General features: G+C 40.3%; 1 protein-coding gene across 2 annotated transcripts; it reads right to left on the reverse strand.

The window, feature by feature from the left end:
- Nucleotides 1-524: 524 nt before the first annotated feature.
- Nucleotides 525-20,317, reverse strand: supt6h (SPT6 homolog, histone chaperone and transcription elongation factor). 2 transcript variants are annotated; one of them, XM_087847362.1, is made up of 37 exons: nt 20,176-20,317; nt 17,402-17,512; nt 17,149-17,319; nt 13,876-13,949; nt 13,587-13,764; nt 13,406-13,487; nt 12,947-13,202; nt 12,759-12,860; nt 11,981-12,094; nt 11,786-11,875; nt 11,504-11,646; nt 11,251-11,396; nt 10,962-11,069; nt 10,595-10,875; nt 10,338-10,492; nt 9,363-9,558; nt 9,027-9,166; nt 8,791-8,908; nt 8,620-8,696; nt 8,376-8,511; nt 8,092-8,229; nt 7,000-7,167; nt 6,785-6,912; nt 6,437-6,644; nt 6,026-6,173; nt 5,716-5,858; nt 5,470-5,610; nt 5,101-5,296; nt 4,829-4,974; nt 4,544-4,636; nt 4,328-4,441; nt 4,087-4,211; nt 3,811-3,923; nt 3,640-3,717; nt 3,365-3,540; nt 2,602-2,870; nt 525-2,317 (listed from the first exon to the last, which is right to left on the reverse strand). In XM_087847362.1, exons 2-37 carry the CDS (start codon nt 17,499-17,501, stop codon nt 2,125-2,127), a joined length of 5,244 nt encoding a protein of 1,747 aa, XP_087703488.1. In that variant the 5' UTR covers nt 17,502-17,512; nt 20,176-20,317; the 3' UTR covers nt 525-2,124. The 2 variants fall into 2 exon arrangements, with proteins under 2 accessions (XP_087703488.1, XP_087703487.1); XM_087847361.1 differs by having other exon boundaries at nt 17,149-17,322.
- Nucleotides 20,318-20,485: the final 168 nt, after the last annotated feature.

Here is a 20,485-nt window from a genome sequence, read left to right on the forward strand (position 1 = left end):
TCAGCTGATGGGCTGACTGCATTTTTTTTAAAAGAAGGGGGGAGTGGGCCTTAGAGGCCTCCTGTCATGTGTCTCTCTGCTGCTAATTTGATGCGTACGCCAACTCCAGTGACCACGGTCACACCCGTTACACATCCCTCTCCTCTGAGATAACTGTTCTCATGATCTTGAAAATGGAGGGATTGTTTGCAGGAATGGGAAAAAGCAGCAAGCTCAATCTGCTTCCACTGAATTTCGTCAGTAAGCCAGACAGCAAGAACGTGGGTGTGTCTTGGATATATTGTTTTAACTCATATTATACAGATTCTTTAGGTATTGAAATCTTTCCCACACTTCCACAGTGTTGTAAATAATATAAAAGAGGCTAAATTAAATTGTTATCATCACGTCTCAAACTATAAACCAAGGTAAAATTACATTCTCTATCCTATTGTTGACTCCAAGGTTGGACGTAAGCTGCCAGTAAGGAAATAAAAACAACAGACAAACGTGCCCATCATATCATCAAGAATAAGACAAGAAGCTTCATATGAACACTTTTATTAAAGGGATCACAGGTAGAAAAAGCCATCAGCAGTGCTGGAGACCAGCTACTGCCGACAACCAATCACAGCCTCGCTGAGACACATGCGAGATCTCCACCTGGCAAGAAATGTAAAACCCAGAGCGTTTACTCCAAAACCATAATTAAAAACATTATGCATATTATGGGACCATGTTGCTTCGCACACAGCAAAATTAAACACACCTCTGAATACCAGTGCTGCCTGTTTGTACTCTGGCACAAACGGCAAGAGTAAAACTGAATCCATGAATCAGGAGAGAACCAGGGTGGCCATAAACTGTCATGCAGTTCAGAACATCACACAGAGTTTAGGAATATAAGCAGTGGGAAGTCAGTCTGATAGTATATTTGGTTGATAGTGTTAGAAAAACTTTAGCTCATCCACTGGAATATTGGAAATTTTGAAGGCTGTGATATCAGTGAGAAAAGAGATACTGACTCAGGCAGAATTACAGCAGCAGCACGTGGAGATCATATCTTTTAAGATGGCAAACATCATAAACCAGTATTCACTGAACTGCACACATTTAACATACATGAAATTCAGATCTGGGTAAACTTTAAAATCAACATCTGACAGACTAATGAAAGTTTCGTCAACAATCTGCCAGTCAGAGAGCAGGTACTAAAAAGAACAACTTTAAACTGAAGACAACTTCTGCATATTGAAACACAAGAAGTCATCAAAAACACCCTGTTTTCAGTGTGGCACTTCATTAATGACCACACAGAACAGGCCACTAAAATTTCAGCAATACATTAGAGGCTATCTACAGGAGCCAATCACACGGTGTCAGCTGATCATATCACAGCGTGTGGTGGAGACAATAATCTGTAACTCATGCCTGACTGAAGCTGGCGTTATAAATCCTGTCACCGGGTGTGTCTGCTCAGTAACATGTGTTTGCTTTGACAGATGTGAAGATTGAAGTCTTAAGATTCAAACAAGAAAAAAAAGTCTTTATTCGTTCTGACGCATTCATACAAATATTCAATTTCCTCATTGGCTTGGCAAAGAGCTCTTCTGGCAACTGCTCATAAAACTCCGCCAAACATGACCGGGTTGTTGTTCCCCATCTGTCAGACCTATTTCCTCGATCAAACTAAAACCAATGGCAAAAATAAAGAGAGACAGCTTGTCCGTCAATGTCAGTGTAGGTCCATATCCTATACGTAACTGCTTCCGCATACTTCAAGTGTTTTTTTTCTCCTTTCTTTATGTCATTCTACTGACGTTTTGCATGATGTATACAGTGTTATTCTGACTGTACAAAATACTATGCAGCCATAGCATGAGGTGGCTGGAGGTGAGGTTATGAAACATTTGATGGGTCGACGGGAAGACGAGATATGGGCTGGGTTGATATGAGCCGTGACACCAGAGTGAAAACTGCTGCTACAATATCATGAGGTGAAGGGAAAACATGAAGAGTCAAGGTGAAGATGGGGCTGATGGGATGTTGGGGAGAGAAAGGGTAATGGGTTATCTGGATGAAGAAGCAGTACAAAGGGACAAAGTTGGGTGTGTGGGGGGGTACAACAACGCCCCCCTTTGTCCCCTATCGGTCCATTTCATCCAGCAGGGGTGTGGCGTCTCCAGCGATTGACATGGGTGTGCTCTCGATCATAGGGCTGGGTGACGGTCGTGGCGTCATCCTCTGAGATTTCTTTCTGCCCTCTGCTTCCTTTTCCTTCAGCCACTGCTCGGCCATCTTGCCCCAGTCTACTGCGGAGGAGCTGCTGCTGCTTGGCCTGCAGTAACAGAGGACAGAGGGAGATGGCTTTATTGGACAGCATATGAAAGGAAACCCAACCGAACATTGGGAGGCTGTTTAAATTTAAAATAATTCTTACTGCAGGTTTAGCACCGCCTTGTGGCAGAAAACTGCAACATGAACATAAATTGTTGCCTGGCAGAGTGACAAACTTCAAAACACATTTAACTTTTAAGAGTTGGAGGTGAGGGAAAAATCTGAACTGCAGATGAAGTCTTAACACAAATAACTAAGACTGAAGGATTGCCATTTTGTACTTACTTTGGCTGCTGTTGTGGCGTCCGTCCTCGGGATGAGGTGGAAGATGACGGCGTGCCCGATGAGTGGCCGTGGTGACTGCTGTGATGGCCGTGATGGCCATGATGTGACATGTGGCTTCCATGTGGGTGGGCGTGGGCATGAGAATGTGAAGACTGAGGGGTGGAGCCTGGGTATTGCGGCGTGCCCAAAGCTTGCTGGCTCGGTGTGGTATACGAGTAGCTAGGCGTCATCATGGGTGTCGCTATAGGTTGCTGAGGTGTGGCAAACACCTGCAGGAAATGAAGTACACATCGATTGGGAAATGAGTCGAGTGAAACCACATTCAGTCGGCTTTAATGCTGCCAAAAAAACTTTTGAGTTCCAATTTCCTTCAATGATGGGGACCCAAAGGTAAACAATGTCACCAATTCATTCTGATCATGTCAACAAACATGCTAATGTTTTGGTCTTGTGGCCATCATCAGAAATAGTCTGATAGATAATATTTAATGTGGCAAAAACCTTAGGAACTCAATTATTAATAATTAGACAAAGGGTCAATCTTATTTTGTAATTCAAGTTTCCAATAGTGTCCGGGACAGGTCACCATATCAGCTAATGATCTGTTTTCCGAACTGCACCATCACAAGCTGGTATTTACCATTTCCACAGAACCCAATTTATCTCTAGTGGACACCGTGAACAACTCCCAACAGTCTGTTGGGAGTAATCACAATCCCCAAAACATCCTCTCCTCTTTTAAAAACAAGAAAGCTGTCCTCACATGATAGGCAGACGAACTCCCTCCACCTCCTGTGCTGCCACCGTAGCCGTACTGGCTGGAGCCCCACTGTGCAGGTGTGGTGTTGGGGTTCTGACCCTGGCCCGTGACTGCGGCGATGGCATTGAACATCTGAGATGTCATGTTGCGTGGGAGGGCGTTGACAGCTCGTGTCAAGTCTAGTGAGAAAGGAGGGAATACAGCAGAAAACTGTAAAATTAATAGAGCCTAAATTGAAAATCTAGATTAATAAATTGGGGGAAGACCGCGGGGCTCACCTGCAATGTTAATATTGGCTGGGGTAGCGTTCAGGGAGGCAGGCGTCCTTGTTCGGCTGCTGTTACTGGGAGTGATGCCTTGAATGAAGGAAAAATGTTTAAACAATCACCTATAATGTATTTTAGGAGCTGTGATATATTTTATAATGTATAGTTATAGCACTTTCATACCTGGCACAGGCTCCTGATAATGGTCCTTAAACCACCGGAAAAGCCCATTCACCGTAGGAAAAATCTGTGAACGGTAGCGGAATCCATCTGGGGTAATAGTCACATACTCAATCCTATGGAGAGGATAAAAAATAAAGCATTTCACATGAAGCACAACCTTCCTGTTAACCAACCAGAAACCTTTCAATAAATAAAGAAATGTATATTTGTACCACATTTATACATCCGACTTCACATTTTCTTTCATGAAAGTAGGAAACAAACATTTCCGCTTACCGTGGTTTTCCACGTGGTTGGTAGCCCAGGATGAATTTTCCTGGTAGATCTTTGCATGCTGAAATAAAGTAAGGGATGAAGGTGGGCTTCTCCCTCTTTGTCCGGATCAGCAACTCTTCCATTTTCTGACAGATAAAGAACAGGATCAGCAAGATAAGATGTGCAAGCCAAGACAAAACAAACAAACAGCTCACAACTCAATTATAAGAACAATGTCACACAAAAAACTCAATATACATACCTCCCTGTTTCCCCCGTTGCACTCCTGGAAGTACTTATGCCCCAGCAGATCCCGGGCAAATGACGCCATTGGCTGAATGTACCGAGCAGTAATTTCATCCAGATCTTCAAACTCCTGCAGTGAATCAAAAAAACTCTGTAAGCAACACTTCAACACCTCCCCCCCCCCCCCCCCCCCCAAAAAAAAAAAACCCCAACAACAACAAAACCAGCTCACCTCATTGTTGATCCAGAGAGTGTGTCCTAAGCTGAAAGCATTCTCTTTGCCTTCTTCTCTCACATCAACATGCTGGTAGATGCCATCAGCCACCTATAAAACACTGTATTTAGTCAGAGTGGAGCATTTGGTACCAAAAAATATGATTTAAGTCTTTGTCGCATCTTACTGCCAGGTCTTGCTTAAAATGCTTGGACACAGCATTTTAAGCAAGAAGCATTTTATTGCATTTGTTATTTTCAATCAACCAAAGTTTTAACCCTTCTGCAGTGCTCATTTTCTTACCTTCCAGGTGACTGTGAGGTGGTTTTCTCCCTTGCTACTGGGCCTAATAATTAAGTCACCCTGATCCAGGGTCTCCATCATCTTCTCTGCCTGGTTGAAACTGATGTTGTGGAAGTTGGGGTGGGCAATCACACGCTTTATATATGCTAAAAAGCCAAAGACAAATGGTATAAGAATTAATTATGTTAAAGTCCACACTACTAAGATTAAAAAAAATGCAGTGCTGTCTGCAACTTCAACAACCAAATGTTTTGTATACTTCATATACTCACGTGTTCGCTGTTGTTTCTTTTTGAACTCCTCCTCCTGCTTTTGGTCTTCAGACTCTGTGTCAAAGTCATAGTAGCTGTCCTTAGGGAGCTTCCATTCGTTGGCCTTGTCCATTAGATCGGAGGTGCGACACGTGAGGTCAACGCTGAATTTCTCAATGTCGATTTTCATGATTCGACAGTGAACCGTCATGCCCACCTAAAGTAGAAGGAGGGAAAATCTGTTAACACACCAACCAAGGCTGAAGGATGAAAAATGGAAAGTAGTAATAATACAGCTCTATCAGGACTGGGCAGTGTAAGTGGGCAAACAGGAAAACAATTGCAGGTGAGATCAACCAAATAAAGGGGGCACAACAAAAAACGCCTCACCTTGACCCTCTCCTCAGGGTGTTTGACCACTTTGTCACTGAGAAACTTGGTGGGAATGAAACCCTGAACACCATTATCTAATCTGGACCGTACTCCAATGGCCTGACCTGGACATGACCCACTGTCAAAGTGGTTCCACACCTGAAGCACCACACACAATCAAAATTATAAACATGATCGTCATGGCATATCTGTAACACAAAGTTCACTCAGAAAAAGAAATAAAGAAAACTCGATGTGTGGTACCTCGCTCAGTTCAGGGAAATTGTCCTGCTGGCAGAAGGGGCACTGCCAAAGGCCTGTAGCATCATTACGGATGGCCTGGTCATAGCTCTCTCCCTGAGGGCGCCGGTGAGCGATGCCAGTTACTACACTAGTGATCAGCTTACCTGAAAGAAAGATATGAAAATCCTTAATCATAGGCTAAATTATGAATTACACATTTCTACCGTGGCAGACAATTGACCAGCATCACTCCACTGAACAAGTGAATGAGATTCTTATTGATCAATTGAGCTTAATTCGAGGCATCATATCTTAATGTAGTGTATATTACCGATATAAAAGGTCTCTGGAGTCTCCTTGGTGAGCATGTTGAAAACCTCCTCAGTGTTAGGGACTCTGTACGCAACTCGTAAGTCTTTATACCTACAGCTCAGCTCGGCACGGATGTCATACAGAGTAATTCCTTTGTTTCCGTAACCCTGCAGGCACATAACACAGTAGGATGACAGGTTTAAAAATATTGTGACCACAGACTCCTGAATCCAATGGTGGTAGAAGATAGAACTCTCCCTTTTCCGAATAAAAAGGTAAAATGGACACATGAAAGACAAATAAAAAGAAATGCTTGTTTTTCTTGTTTTTTCTTTTTTTGGAGTGTTGGTTCCTCTTAGGCGTATTTTTCTTTGGCAGGATCAAGTATGATACTAATGTGGTCAAAGGTACAACACACACAGACACTGACCTGTCTCTCAAGCTCTTCAGCAAATGCATCCAAGTCCAGATCTTTGAGACGTTCGGGATTTTCCAAGATCTCCTCCAGAGCTCCGGCTGGATTGGCATCTTCTGCCGACTCATCATACTCGAGCGCGTCTACAGCCATCTTGCGAGCCCACTCGTATGTCTCAGGGTGGACACGAGAACCATCCAAGACCTCAATGTAGGAGTCAGTACTGCCAGGAGAGTTTAAGAGAATGAAAAACTGAGGTTGATTTAAAATAATTCACAGAAGCATAATAGACTCAAACATGTGCACATCCAGCCCTTTGAGAAATATCGAAATGGTCTGAAAATGTCAAGACGAAGTTCCAACCTGTCCCCAAGTGAAGCCGTGTCAATTTTGATGAAACCAGCACAGTTGATAAAAACCTTGGGTCCCATGTGACACATTGTGACGAGCTGTGTTCTGTTTTCCAAACGAGTATTGTTCTGCTTCAGAATCTACACAAAATAAAACCACAGTGGTTAATAATGTTATCAATGTTATCTTGCACATACGCTTTACATATCAGCAGCAGAAACGTATACCTTGAGAAGATGAGAACCCTTCCTTGGTCCCAAACCACACACATACTGAACCAGGCTCTGAGTATGAGGGTGTGCGATGGCTCTGTTCACATCTACTCCAACCTCATTAACACGGTTGATGAACTCACAGTAAAGAGCATTGAGCAAATCCTCCTTCACCACATGTTCCTAAGACGGACAAGAGAGGACAAACTATTTTTTACATATGCACTGTATGTAGCTGCAGAAAAAAAACAGCAAGTAATGCTATGATTGAAGATGGCCTATGATTGATGAATTCACATTGACTAATACATGATTACAAGACAGAGATCGAGAAGTGTCTGTCCTGCTTACCCTGTACATTTCTAAGTTTAAAAATTCTTTTTACTAATACTGACATTACAGTGGGACACCGTAAAAACAATTTCACTACAATGGAAAAGGCTTGCATATGAGTTGAGTGCAGAGTTGATAATGAAACTGACATAAATCACATTTATTATAATTTGTTCCTACAAATGATGCATTTGACTTGGCAGAAAACTTGACTGAGTGGTTTCTACAGTTTCACTTTGCAGGACAAGCTTTGATTGCATTAACAGGTGTATATAATGGTACAGAAGAAAACAAAGTAGACAAACATAGCAGTAAAAATCTCATGTTACCCACAAGAGAAAATGAGTAATGGTATCTTTGTAGTGAAGCAGCAGCTGGTATAAAACACCTTGTGATAGCTAAAAATGCTAAGACAATACTGAGCAAAAAATACAGGGAATATAAAAAAAATTGATTTCAAAAAGCTCTATCTTTGAAAGTACATATTAAAATAAATGGCTTAAGTTTTGCATCCAAAAATGACAACGTTCACAAGGTTAATCTGTCCCTCTCCAGACACACGGCATACATCCATGCAATACTCAAAGTCCCATGTCTCCATGTCTGGAGTCAAAGCAGCAACTGCTGTTGTTATGCATTTCACCAGCAACCCTGTGAAACTCAAAAATCCCCTCTTTCTAACATTACAGTAAAAGCATTTTGAATTTGGATGATTCTTTTTGATTTACCCTGTATATACTAGCCAATCAAAAATCAATGTCTTCATTCACTCACCTGCAGTGGGTGTAGTTTGAGGCAGAGAATATCCTCATCAGTGCTGCAGACCTGAGCATACTCCACCAGAGGATCCTGGATCTTCCTGGCTATTGAAACAGCCTGTCGCAGCAACGGAGGATAATCCCTAAAATCAGCCTGCAGACAGAAAGCAACAGGATCACAAGAAATAATGAGAGCTAACACAGGGTTGAAATTGAACACGCTTGCCGGTTGACTAACAAACAATTAAACCACAGACATCTTTGTGTAATTCTATTGTAGGTGAGATAACAAATATGTACCTCAGACTTCTTGCTGTTCATGTACAGCGTGGCCAGTTCATTGTCAACAAGTTCCACTCCTACAGCAGGCAGAGAGGACTCCTGCTCAAGCTCGCCGATAGTTCTCTTGATGTCCTCCATTATCATTTGGGCATCTCTGTAAACACGTTCATGTTTTTAACATTTCTGCTCTACATTGTGAATGCTGTTAAAAATGTGTACAAGCATATATCCAGAAAAAACAGGAGGTAATCTGGTGATTTACCGGTTTTCTCCAGCAACAGCTACTACATGAGGTTTCTTGCCTGACAGAAACCTCTTGAGATTTTCAATGTCACTGGCCTGATTAGACACAATTTAAACAAAGACTTTTAAGTGACTTGTTTTCAACAAAAAACCATTACGGAGGTGCTACAGCTGTGTTTTCTGCTTCTACCTTCTTCTCTCTCTCATCCTCCCTGAAGGCGTTCCTCCTCTTCATGAAGTAGGGCAGACGAAGAAAATCCATCACCTCTCCCTCCCCGTTGATCAGAGCACAGAATACTGGAGTATCTCTGCCAGAGTAAAGTTTATATACACGAAAATCTTACTACTTTTTTTCGTATATGCTATACTTAAATGTCTGTGCTTTGCTGAACGCACCAACAACTCAAGCTACTGATATATACACACCTGCTGGGCGCATAGGCTACACCAAGCACTCGGATGCCTTTTCCCTGATTCTCATCCATCAGATCATCATCTTCCTCAACCTGCTGATCTGGCCTGTACGGAGCCACTTTCAGCCAGTTATACAGTCGGCGACAGCAGGACTTCAATGATAAATTGGGGGGTGGGGATAAGTCATAATTAGTTTTCAGATTAAAAACACAAATAGATTTTAAATTTACGACATCACAAACGTAGTCCAGCTTCTCACACTGTGCACTTTTGATTTTCTGTGCAAGACTGATAGGGAATAATAGCACAAATGGAAGAACCGATCACATCAATGTGATAGAAAATTACCCTGATAATGCTCTCTTTGGCCTCAGCAATCAGTTTGCTCTTAAGCTCCTTGGCCATCTGAGGGTAGAGGAACTGATTGAGAGCTCTTTCTATGGCTAAAGTTCGCTGCCTGTTCCACTCCTGCACCTGGTGACTGAACTCGTCCCTGTAGTAGAACTGTTTGATCTCGTCAAAGTACGTCTGGTCCCCTGCATACCTGTGGAGAAGCACAGAAAAAAATGTAAAAAACGTGGACAAAGGGCAGAGTGTCTTAATATTTCCATTAATAATTCAAAAGCCTAATTTTTTCCTGACAAGGATGAGAGAAAAAAAAAGAAAAAAAGAACACGCTAAAGCCAGAAACTCAAGAAATAAGACTCAACGGGTTTATCCTACTTTACTACTCTTTTATTGCAACATCCAAGCAAGGTTTCTATGCAGGCGCTAAAAATGGGACAACCGTTAGTCACATCAGAGCCTGTGTTTGATGTCCAAAGGCCAAGCAATGTTCATTAATTACAAAACTGACAGGATTTGTAAGAACTCAGGATGTTTTATGATGATGCTTTTTTATGATTCTCCTCAAATGGTGAAATAAATCTAAACATTAATTAGCTTAAAATGTGAGCTTAAAAGATTAGCTTAATCATCAAGTCTAAAACACATACACAGTTACTCTTTCTTAAAGAGCTATTTCACACCATTGATAAAATTAGTTAAGAAACAAACAGTATTTTAAATGCAAAGGTGCCAGAGACTTTTGACCACGATATACTGCACACATGTTTAATTTTCCCAGTGGGATTAATGTTAATAGGGGTTCTGCCTTGTGCTTAGTGGTTGAACTTTACACCAAACTGTTGCCATTAAACTACAAATATTTGAAACAAATTGTGTTTAAAGCACATTCCTATGTGTTTCAGCTTCTGCAGCTAAGCACACCAGAATACTCCAAAGATTTTGATTAATATGCACTAAAAATGTCACTCTACTTACCCTTTAACTCCTATAAGGTCTATGCAGATATCAATGGTAAGTAGCCCCTCATCCTCTGCAAGGCACATCTTCAAGAACTGATCCCCATTCAGTTCTTTTACAGGCTTGTTCTTAAGATACTTGAAAGAGTAGGCAAAGTGAGCTTCGTCTACCTCCTACAGGGAGAAAGAAAGGCAGGGTTAGAAAGAGGATGGTTTATATGTCTCTCTCTTTTCTTTTTTTTTTTTTTTACCAAATTCCTATAAATAGCTGTGTACCTTTTTGCCCTTTTTTGTAGGTTTGATGTTAACCTTGGCTCTCTCCTGAAAGGTCTGTCGGAGAACATGTCTGACCAGAGGTTCCCGCGCAATCTGCATGGCTACCATATACCTAGTTCCCTCCAGCACTGCCTCTGGAGTAGAGAACTGACTGCAAACGTAATCTTTGGCCAGCTCTACGGGCTCAGCAGGGAACTGCTCTGTCTCGTGACGTTGGTAACTGTCCCTTAGATTTTCTCCAAATTGCTCTGGAGTTAAACCAAACTTTTTAGCCAAGCCATCTGCAGAGAGAAAGAAAGCAGAAAAGAGTTAGTGATCCTCCTTAACCACTGAGATTACATTTTCCAAAGAAGAAAGGGAGACTAACCAAGTCCCACGCTTTGGCAGATGCTGTACATATCCCTACGGGATGCCAACTTGAGATCAGGTCCTTTCTGCTCTTCTTCTTCTTCTACCTCTAATTCCTCCTCATCTCCTAAAGAAAGAGCCATGGTGATTTTATATATATATATATATATATATATATATATATATATATATATATATATATATATATATATATATAAATAAAGACAATACAAAGTTTCTTCGTGAAGATTTTTTTTTTTTTAATCCACAAAAGCTATCCATTATTTAATGAACAACGTTTTTCTTACCATCCTCGGACACTTCTTTGATCTTCTTGAGCCTCTTCTTGTTGGCTTTGGCAGCGTTCTGCATCTTGGGAATGTCTCGTCCGTAGTAGAGCAAAAAGTGATTGTAGACATCACCCAGCTCTTCAAGAGTCTGTACATCCTTCAGCCTTTAAAAAGGACAAAACAGAATTTCAGAGGAGAAATTAAATAAATAAAAGATTACTTTTCTAGCCTACGTTTCACCAGTAGGCTCAGTAGTGCTATAAAGTCATACCTCTCCATGTCAGTAGTGTCCAGAGGACGAATACCATCGGCCAAAGGTTTGTCAGGGTCAGCAGAGATCTGCTCAAACTGATAAGATTGCATCTTCTGAAACAGACGCGTCAGGTTCTGCTTCCGGGTCTTCAGCTGAGTCCACTGGTGAGTGGAAGAGGAAAATATTAAAATCAAGAAACCAGAAATTTTTGCTGTTTTTTAATGCAGCTACTGGAAGCAACATAAACGATTACTGACAGATTAGTCTGTATCCATTTCTTATTTGACAAAGCAATTATACCTTCTCATCCCACTGCCACACTTTCCACAGGTCATTGATGTTGAGCTCTGGTTCAACATATTCTTTTCTGTAGAAAGCTATAAAAGGAACCTGGGGAAAAAGATACAAGAACTCTTTACAGTGTCCCATATTTTACTCATATTAAAATAACACTGATAAGCTCGTATCTTGAAAGGAATATGCAGCTCACTCTACCTCAAATTGTTGATTCCTCATGAAGTTAAGGGCCTCTTTGATCTTGGCAATTGTGCTGGGACCTTTTCTGCTGAAGTTTGTGGTTGTGCCCCTGTCTAGGTAATCTGTGCTCTCCTGTTAAAGGCATAAAAAATATTTCAGTGAGGCTTCAGGAAATTATGCATCTCTCATCTGAGTTCCTGTATAAAATATCTGCTGTTTTTTCCTCGTCTCTTAAGGACATGACTTTCAGACATTGTTAATCTGCTATAGACAGTTCTTCTGTCCTTCAGAACAAAAGGAACAAATGCCACAGCATGCTAAAATCTGCCAGATTTTCAGCAATAAGCTCTTTGGAAATCACCTTGGTGCAAAGATACTATTTTATGGCTGTTACATTGTGAGATTCAGCAAGAGAAATGAGAAAATATTATGTGTGTGCAACAGTCTTCTAGTAACAAAATGCTAGAAAATACAATTTAAAATTGGCTCTTTGCCAAGTTGTCTATTGTGTGTAGAATACCGGTTCACTCCTTGAGTTACGTGCCTTTTTATGCTTGAATGATTCATAGTTCAGTGTTAAGTAGCTTAAACAAAAAAAAAAAACATTCCTAAAACTGCTAAGGTACAAGGGCTGGACTGAAAATGACTGAAAAAGTAGTCAATGCCCAAAGAAAGGCTTTGAAAGATCTTCAGGAAACCTGGAGAACTATTGCACAAGACAAATCTAAAGAAATGAGGGGTGGCTCAAGACCTTTGCACAGTACTGTATGTATGCCACGGGGAATGAAACCTCTACCTGCATGGAGATTGTAAGAGTGGAAAACCCATGTCTGAAGATCCATTCTGCTTCCTCTTCCAGCTCATCATCCTCAGCAGGTTTGACAGGAATAGCTCGCAGCTACACGCCAGAAAACGAGCAGTCATGAAAGCAGCCTCAGGTTCGCACAGAATAAGTACGTTTACAATAAATGAACCCACACACACCTGGAACCGCTCAGGCATGTCTGTGGAGCGGATCTCATTGTCCTGGTCAGTCATGTGACTACTTTCGAGCTCACTTGGCTCGTAGATCTCAAAAATGCTTTTCCTCCCCAGCCTCCTCTTAGTTTGCTTCTTGGGTCGGTCCCAGCCCTCTTCATCTTGATCCTCTTCCTCCTCCTCACCCTGGTCATATGCATCAGCATCAAAGTCAGCAAAGTCAAAGTCGCCACCAAAAATCTCCTGAGCTTCCTGGAGCGCACTGTGGAGACACAGAGAGAGCTTGTGACTTTTTATTTTGTGTTTAGTTTGATTAAATATTTCACACTAATTGACACTTGAGACAAAATAACTGAATGCAAAGGAAATAATAGAAAAGTGCATTACCCTGCACTGAATTATCTTTTTTTTTTTAAGAAAGGAATAAATCACCCAAAGATCTTCAGCATAAACTCCAACACTCACGCATCAGTGTATCCTGAGAACTTCTTGCCCCTCTTTTTGGTGATGGGCTGGCCATCATCATCCACAATGAAGTCATCGATATCTGTGGAAGTATAACACAAACTTACAACCCCACAGCCCAATCCAATAGAACACCTCAAATAAAATGTGTTACTTTCTCATTATTTTTTAAGACTCCAACCTGATTCTTCATCCTCTCCTTCTTCATCATCATCAGGCTGTTGCAGAGGTTCATCAACAGCCTCGCCTTCCTCCAGCTCCCCTTCACCATCCGGATAAAAGATCTCATCTGCGATCAAGTCCTTCTCGTCATCATCTTCATCATCATCCAGTGTTTTTACACGGTCATATTTCTTCTTCTGTGATTCAAGACAAGTCAGTTCAGGTGGATTCAACTCTTTCAAGTGTACAAAAGTGACTTGAAATTGTTAGATGTAAGGGTAAAAATAAAAATGTAGACAGGAACTTACCCTCCTTTTCACTTTGACACCCAAGTTTTCCTCAATTAGGTCAAGGTCGTCATCATCCAGGTAGTCATCGTAGCCTGCAAAGGTGAAAAGTCTTAAACAGAGGAAACAACTTCAAGCTACCACTGAAAAAACATGTCTATTCCAGTGTTTAAATACAAGGCTAGAAATATTTTTTAATGTAGATATAAAGATTTACTTGACACATTAACACCAGAGTCACTGAAAATCCCATTTTGTCACTTCCTATAAGAACTGCAAATAACTCATCTGTGTTAGACCTTTACTTTCTTTAAAAATGGACAACATGAATGTTAACTGTAAAGCACACCAGCAGAGAACTAGCATCGCATCAAACATCATCCGCCTGGGTAAACACTGGGATGCATCTGGATCCACAACATATGGAGCTAAATGTGAAAGATGCAACATGTGGCCAACAGATGCCTGGAATCTGTTTAAGGTCAGCTCTCATTATTTAGTAATATATTTTCCCCTGACTTTAAATTCTACTGTGCAAAAAGAAAGGCCATAACACTGAAAACTGCAACTTCAGTATAAGAAAAGAGTCATAAATTTCTATTGCCTCATTAACTATATCTGTATTATATTAGAAATACACTACTGGCTGAGGTACCTGTAAAAATGACAATATGAGGCTATTTTTCTGCCAGAGCAGGCATCAGAATTTCAGAGATTTAATATTATGCTAAGAACATAATTGAAAATGTTATATCTTAAAATCTATCAGTGCTCCTTGCTCAACCACCTAAGTAAAAGGTACCGCTTTTCCAAAATTACTAACCTCATTTAACATTTTTCTACTACTTAATTTTTGCAGTAACCTTTAATATATTGGCATATTTAATGTCTACTTCTCAAGCAACCGAGCAAAATGATCACAATTAATCAAGCAATGTGTTTATACAGACTACATTTGGTCTCAGAATGAAAGAAAGAAAGAACAAAAAAAGAATTTATAATAAGGCAGGAGTGTCAACTCATTACCATAGAAAAGATATAGTCAAAGGTTTTCACTTTTGAGGCCTTACTGCACCTATAACTCGAATCAGCATATCATTTGTTCTGATGTTGGTACTCTAGATTAACCTGCTAATGAAGCCATAATATTGGGTAAATTTGTGTATTTGTGGTAAGAAAAACAAACTTTAAAACTCTGTTGTGGGCAAAGTCACTAAACCTTTGAAAGCACTTTTGAACAGACTTGATTAGTGATTTAATGCATACAGTTTTTCTGTCCTGGCCTGAACGTTAAGACTCCACTAAACATACCATGTGGTGGCTGGCAAACAGCACCATAGGATAAAAACGACATCACACCTGCTGTTGCAAGTCACCACAAGGCTCGCAAAATTTCAAAATCTCTGGTAGCCCTTTGGGCAGGGACTCTTCAGATTTTGGAAGCCCAAAATAAATTTAAGTAGCCCGAATAAAAAAGAAAGCTATTTTTTTAATGTTTTGTTTCCTTTACAATATTATACATTAACGTATAATATTGTAATGGAAACAAAAGTTAATCAAAAAAATTGTTAAAATACAAATCACAACAACTGTATAAAAATTACAACCATCAACTCAAATACTTGGTTCAAAGTGAACAGAAATTTCTATGAACTTGTAAGAACTGTGTAGGACATGAATCAGTCTGTGTCAGATCCTCAATCTGACATTTCCACGGAAGTCACGGGTAAGAGGCAAGTGGAACCAAGATCTAGGCCATTTGCTTTTTGAAGTTTGCAAAGACTGATAAATTTTGCCAAAGGTAGTTCACTCTTTGCAATATAGCACGCTGTTCTAAACAGCTTTTTCAGGAGTTCTTGTTGTGCTTGGTTTATTTTTAGTATGGTTTTTTTTGCAATTGCTGTTTGTTCTGGGAAAGATACTGCACACTGGGCAATAATGCATTTCTCATGGGTTCTGATGGGGTCTTTCTTAAAATTACTGGTCCCAGTAACAAAGGCGCTTGTCGACTCAGAAATCAAATGAAACTCACAACACACCTGGCAGAACATTATGTTCTTTAGCTCGTGATATTCCAGCCACAGAAATTCTTTTGTCCATGAAACCAAAAAAGCTGCGCTTTCTTTTTGCCTCATAGTCTGATTTGTCATAACTTTTCCGTTTTGTGGTAGGCTTTTCTTTGGCTGCCCCTTCTTCACCCTGACCTGTCTTATTTGGCTGAGCAGAACTAAAATACCAGCTTAAATCCTGCTGCTTTTACACACGCACTTACATAACGGTCAGCGATTCTTTGCGCACTCAACCTCTCACATGTTTAAGCTTGCTGCGGGAGATTTCACTTGTCACGTTTGAATAGTAAGCTAATGAGTGATAAGACGATGTCAGAGGAATTGGTGCGGAATTAATCGTCACTCACCAATCAGTACTGCTGCTCTCTACACACCGTTCGCGCGACCGCAAAGTGAAAGTGAAAGCAAAAAGCAAGTGCAAATTCAAACGCGATTTCAATATGTCACATATTGACAGTGGCTCATCGATGCCAATGACATAATTACTCAGCTACATTGGCGAAAAAATGCAAAAGCGTAGACATATATTTTCCTTCATACGATAGCCCGACGGGCAGGGCTGAGTTAGATTTTGGTAGCCCGACTGGAAAAATCGCTAGCCCCGGGACGTCGGGCTAGCGATTTTGCGAGCCCTGCACCATTTCTAATGGTCATGCACCCCTCGATTTTTGTAACCTGATGCATAGTGCCGCCGCTGCTGGGTTGGGGACACATTGTCACACCTGATCATGTCAGTTTTGCAATTTTTTAATGATGTATCAGTACAGAAGCTGAGAGTTGTTGCAACTGCTTAAAAAGACAGATTTTCTGGAAAAACAGGCACTGCCTTTAATTCTCCTTTACATGGTCTCCTGAATAATAGGTGTTGCCTGAGTGGCACCACCTATTATTCAGGAGAATACTGCAGCTGCTACCTGCGCTATAATGGCGAACATAGATTGTGTCATGACCTTCTCAGCAGAGTGACCAAAGCGGTGGGTATACTGTGGCCTTATGGTTCTCCTTCAATGCATTACTTATAGGATTCGAAATTGCTGCTTAGTAGGGTACCAATATGGCTGCAAGACTGAAGTAACCAAGATCATCTTCCACTCACTAATATGGTGTGATATGGCATAATAATGGGGCATGAGTGTTTTCACTCTATTGACTGGACAGGTTAAATAGATATATGTAATTAATCACATGGGTTTAATAATTTTTTAAAAACACCAGGTGAACTTACTGCGCTTTTTTTTATGTCGACGCCTCACTTCCTCCTCTGAATCACTCCCCCCTCCACTTCCACTTTTTTCTGCTTCTTCCTCCTCTTCTACCTCGTCTCCATCATCAATGAAGCCACGTAAATTCCCTTTCTCATCCTGGTCTTCTGGGTTATCGTCTTCTTCCTCTTCATCTGCTGAGAAATGACAGATGAGGGGTCCACATGCCATACAACTTCAACACACATTCCCAAAGTTAAAGAAATCAGATCTTACCATCTTCTTCCAAAAATCTCTGGTTCTTCTTAGGTTTTAAGTCCTTCTCCTCAAACTCCTCCTCTGACTCTTCTGCCTCACTTTCAATAAAGTCCGACATGACTGCTGTTCCTGAGAAAGGGTTTAAAATGCTGTTAATAAAAATGTCATCAATCAGGCAATATTGGGTTCTCCCAAAATTCTCCTGACAAAAGCCAAATACACACAAATCTTACACTATACTGGATAACATTGTGCTAGAATAAGAAATGTAATCCTTAATATAAAGATTGCTTAATGTCCCTTTAAACTATTACATTTTTTTTTACATATCTCAATGTATTACCAAAGATGTTATAATGTCTCTTGTATTACATATAGATTATTCATCAGGTTATTAATGATTATTAATGACTTTGTGATTAATATGTTAACAATTTGATAATAATGTATAATAGTGCTGTGCAGGAATTTTGATTCTTTACTTTCTTTCTCATTTCTTTGTATTCTGCTAAAAAAGTGTTGCAGTGATTTATTGAGAGAAATGTAAACACACATGGAAATATTTGATATGACCACCTTTATTCTTCAACACAGCCTGGACTCTCTTACCCAGGCTTTCTTGAAATTTCTTTAAGGAATAGTTTTCCAGGCTTTCTGATGGACATTCAAAACTTTTATTTGCATATTGGCTTCCTTTTGTTCTTTTGTCTGTCACGATGCTCACACATTGCTTCAATAACGTTGAGGTCCAGGCTCTGGGGATGCCAATCTATGACTGTTGCCTGAATGTTGCTTCAGTGGGGAATCTGCATTGTTACTTAAAACATAACTGGAAATGCCTTTTAACCCTACGCCATAACCTTCCAGGTAACCTGACTTTCACCTTCCAAGAAATGTAGCTACATGTCAGCTTGATGCAGCCCGCAATTATCACGGGCACGGAAGGCTGCAATGCAGGTTAAGAGGGGTTTTTCACATAGTTATAACATAGATTTCCGGCTGAAATCTGAAATCTACAGAAACCTCTTTTAACCCTATGCTATAATATTCCACATAATCTAACCCCCCGAAAAATGTTACTACACGTCGAGTTTGATGCAGCCAGCAGCTATTATGATTGTCAGTTCAGCATCTTCAATTCCGGCTACATTTTTGCTGCACTTTTAAAAAAAGATTACCAGTAAAAGAAATAACAATAATTGCCACAGTATAAAGAATAAAAATCAGTATATATATATATATAAGGTCTCACAAATGTCAACAGATTTCTGGAGGGAGATTGCTAAAACTACCTACATGGACGTGATGGAATATACGAAGTAGAAAATCCTGAGACACATATGTGTATGTTTGAAGAAAAAAAGACCACAACAAAGAGTGGGGACCCAGAAGGTAAAAAACAAGTCCCAGTATTTTATTTTTTTTCTACAGGCCTGCACCACATATGAAACACTGGGATACGACTACACGTTAATTAACATGTAACTACAGACAAGCATAAATGTGGGCAACAACGTCAGACGCTTATGCGGGTTATGTCGTAGGCTTCACAAAGGCCACCTCTCTAAACTTGGCATGACAGAGTTCCACTGTGTATTTTTCTATCCAGGTATGTTTTTACTGATTTGGCAGTGTGCTTTGAAATCATTGTCATTCTGAAAAATTTAAAATCACATGCTTTTCTGATGATTTAGCTGATGTTTCAGCTAATCTGGCATTACTTTTCTGTATTCATATTTCCATCCATTTTGACAAGATCCCCAACAACACTGGCTGAAATGTAACCCCAAACCCTGACACACTGTGTTTTATAGATGGCTGTAGAGACTCGCTGTTGTGCCCCTGACCTCGTCCATTTATCTAGATATCTTTATATATATTAATTTGAACCAAAAAATCTATTTTTGATTGATCACATCATAATCCCTACCGTCACTGATTTTTAGTCCAGTCTTATGTACTTCAGCATTCTACTGAGACAATTTTTGATGATGCTTTGGCATCCTGATCCATCCTGATGCATTTCTCATATCCTGTGTCAGATGTTTGATGATTTTTCTTCTTATTTCTTGAGGACATTTATGAATATACTACACACCATGCTGAGCTATGTAAAGTATAAAGAAATAAGGGTTTAGCTTCAGACTTTCACAATAAAGCGAAAGATTACATCTGAAAACAATGCCTTTTGAGAGCTTCATTCTCTAGCACTGTTATAATGCCAGAAAGACTTAACAAGAGGGCTTTAACAATGACTTCACCTAGTCATGTCGCAATGCGTACACACACACGCATACATACAAAACACTGGTCGTGATTACCGTACAAACAGCATACTTGCTTTAAATATAACGGTAGAGTGAGTTATCCGGGTGAAATCTTCAAGTTAAAGGAGTAAAAGGTTGTTGTATAAACATTTTTTTGTTAAAAACGGTAGCTAAAGCTAACGTCTTCGCTAGCAACGAACGAGGCTAAACGACAATTAGCAATGCTAATAAACTAGAAAGGAACATTGCAGCTAGTACAACGGTGGCACGTTGTTGCTTTGAAACGTGTTGGCAATAAAAGGCTGCTGTACCTAAAGTAAATTCACCATTGCATAAATTAACCAAGGCCTCCAAACCAACTTCGCAGTTTAACGTTGGCTAGTTAACGCTTTAGCATGTCGATGTGTTAGCCTGGCATTAGCTGAGAAGACAACAACAGCCATCAGCATTAGTACTAACTACTTGAAAAAGAAGACATCGCAGTGAAGACATAGCACATAATCACGCTAAAAGAAACTGACTTACACGTCTCAGTGGGGTAGCGTACTCCGAATATATTAACGGTAACAACTGAGTTGTATTGTATGTTATATTTCGGAGCTTGCACTTGTAAAAATGGCCGAGAACGAGCGGCGTGATGACAATTCCGGGATGCAGTAAGGGAACTTCCAACCTCTTCCGATGCAAGGTAACACCCCCTGCGGTTTACCTCGATTCTATACACACATAAACAACTAAAATGACACCATGCCATATGACAACCTTTACTATCGTTAAGGTATTTTTCCTAGTATAAATATCATTTAAATATAGCACAGAGATGCCAAATAGTACG

Source organism: Neolamprologus brichardi, chromosome 10 (genome assembly GCF_056152115.1).
Source record: "Neolamprologus brichardi isolate AB-2024 chromosome 10, ASM5615211v1, whole genome shotgun sequence".
NCBI classification, from domain to species: Eukaryota; Metazoa; Chordata; class Actinopteri; order Cichliformes; family Cichlidae; genus Neolamprologus; species Neolamprologus brichardi.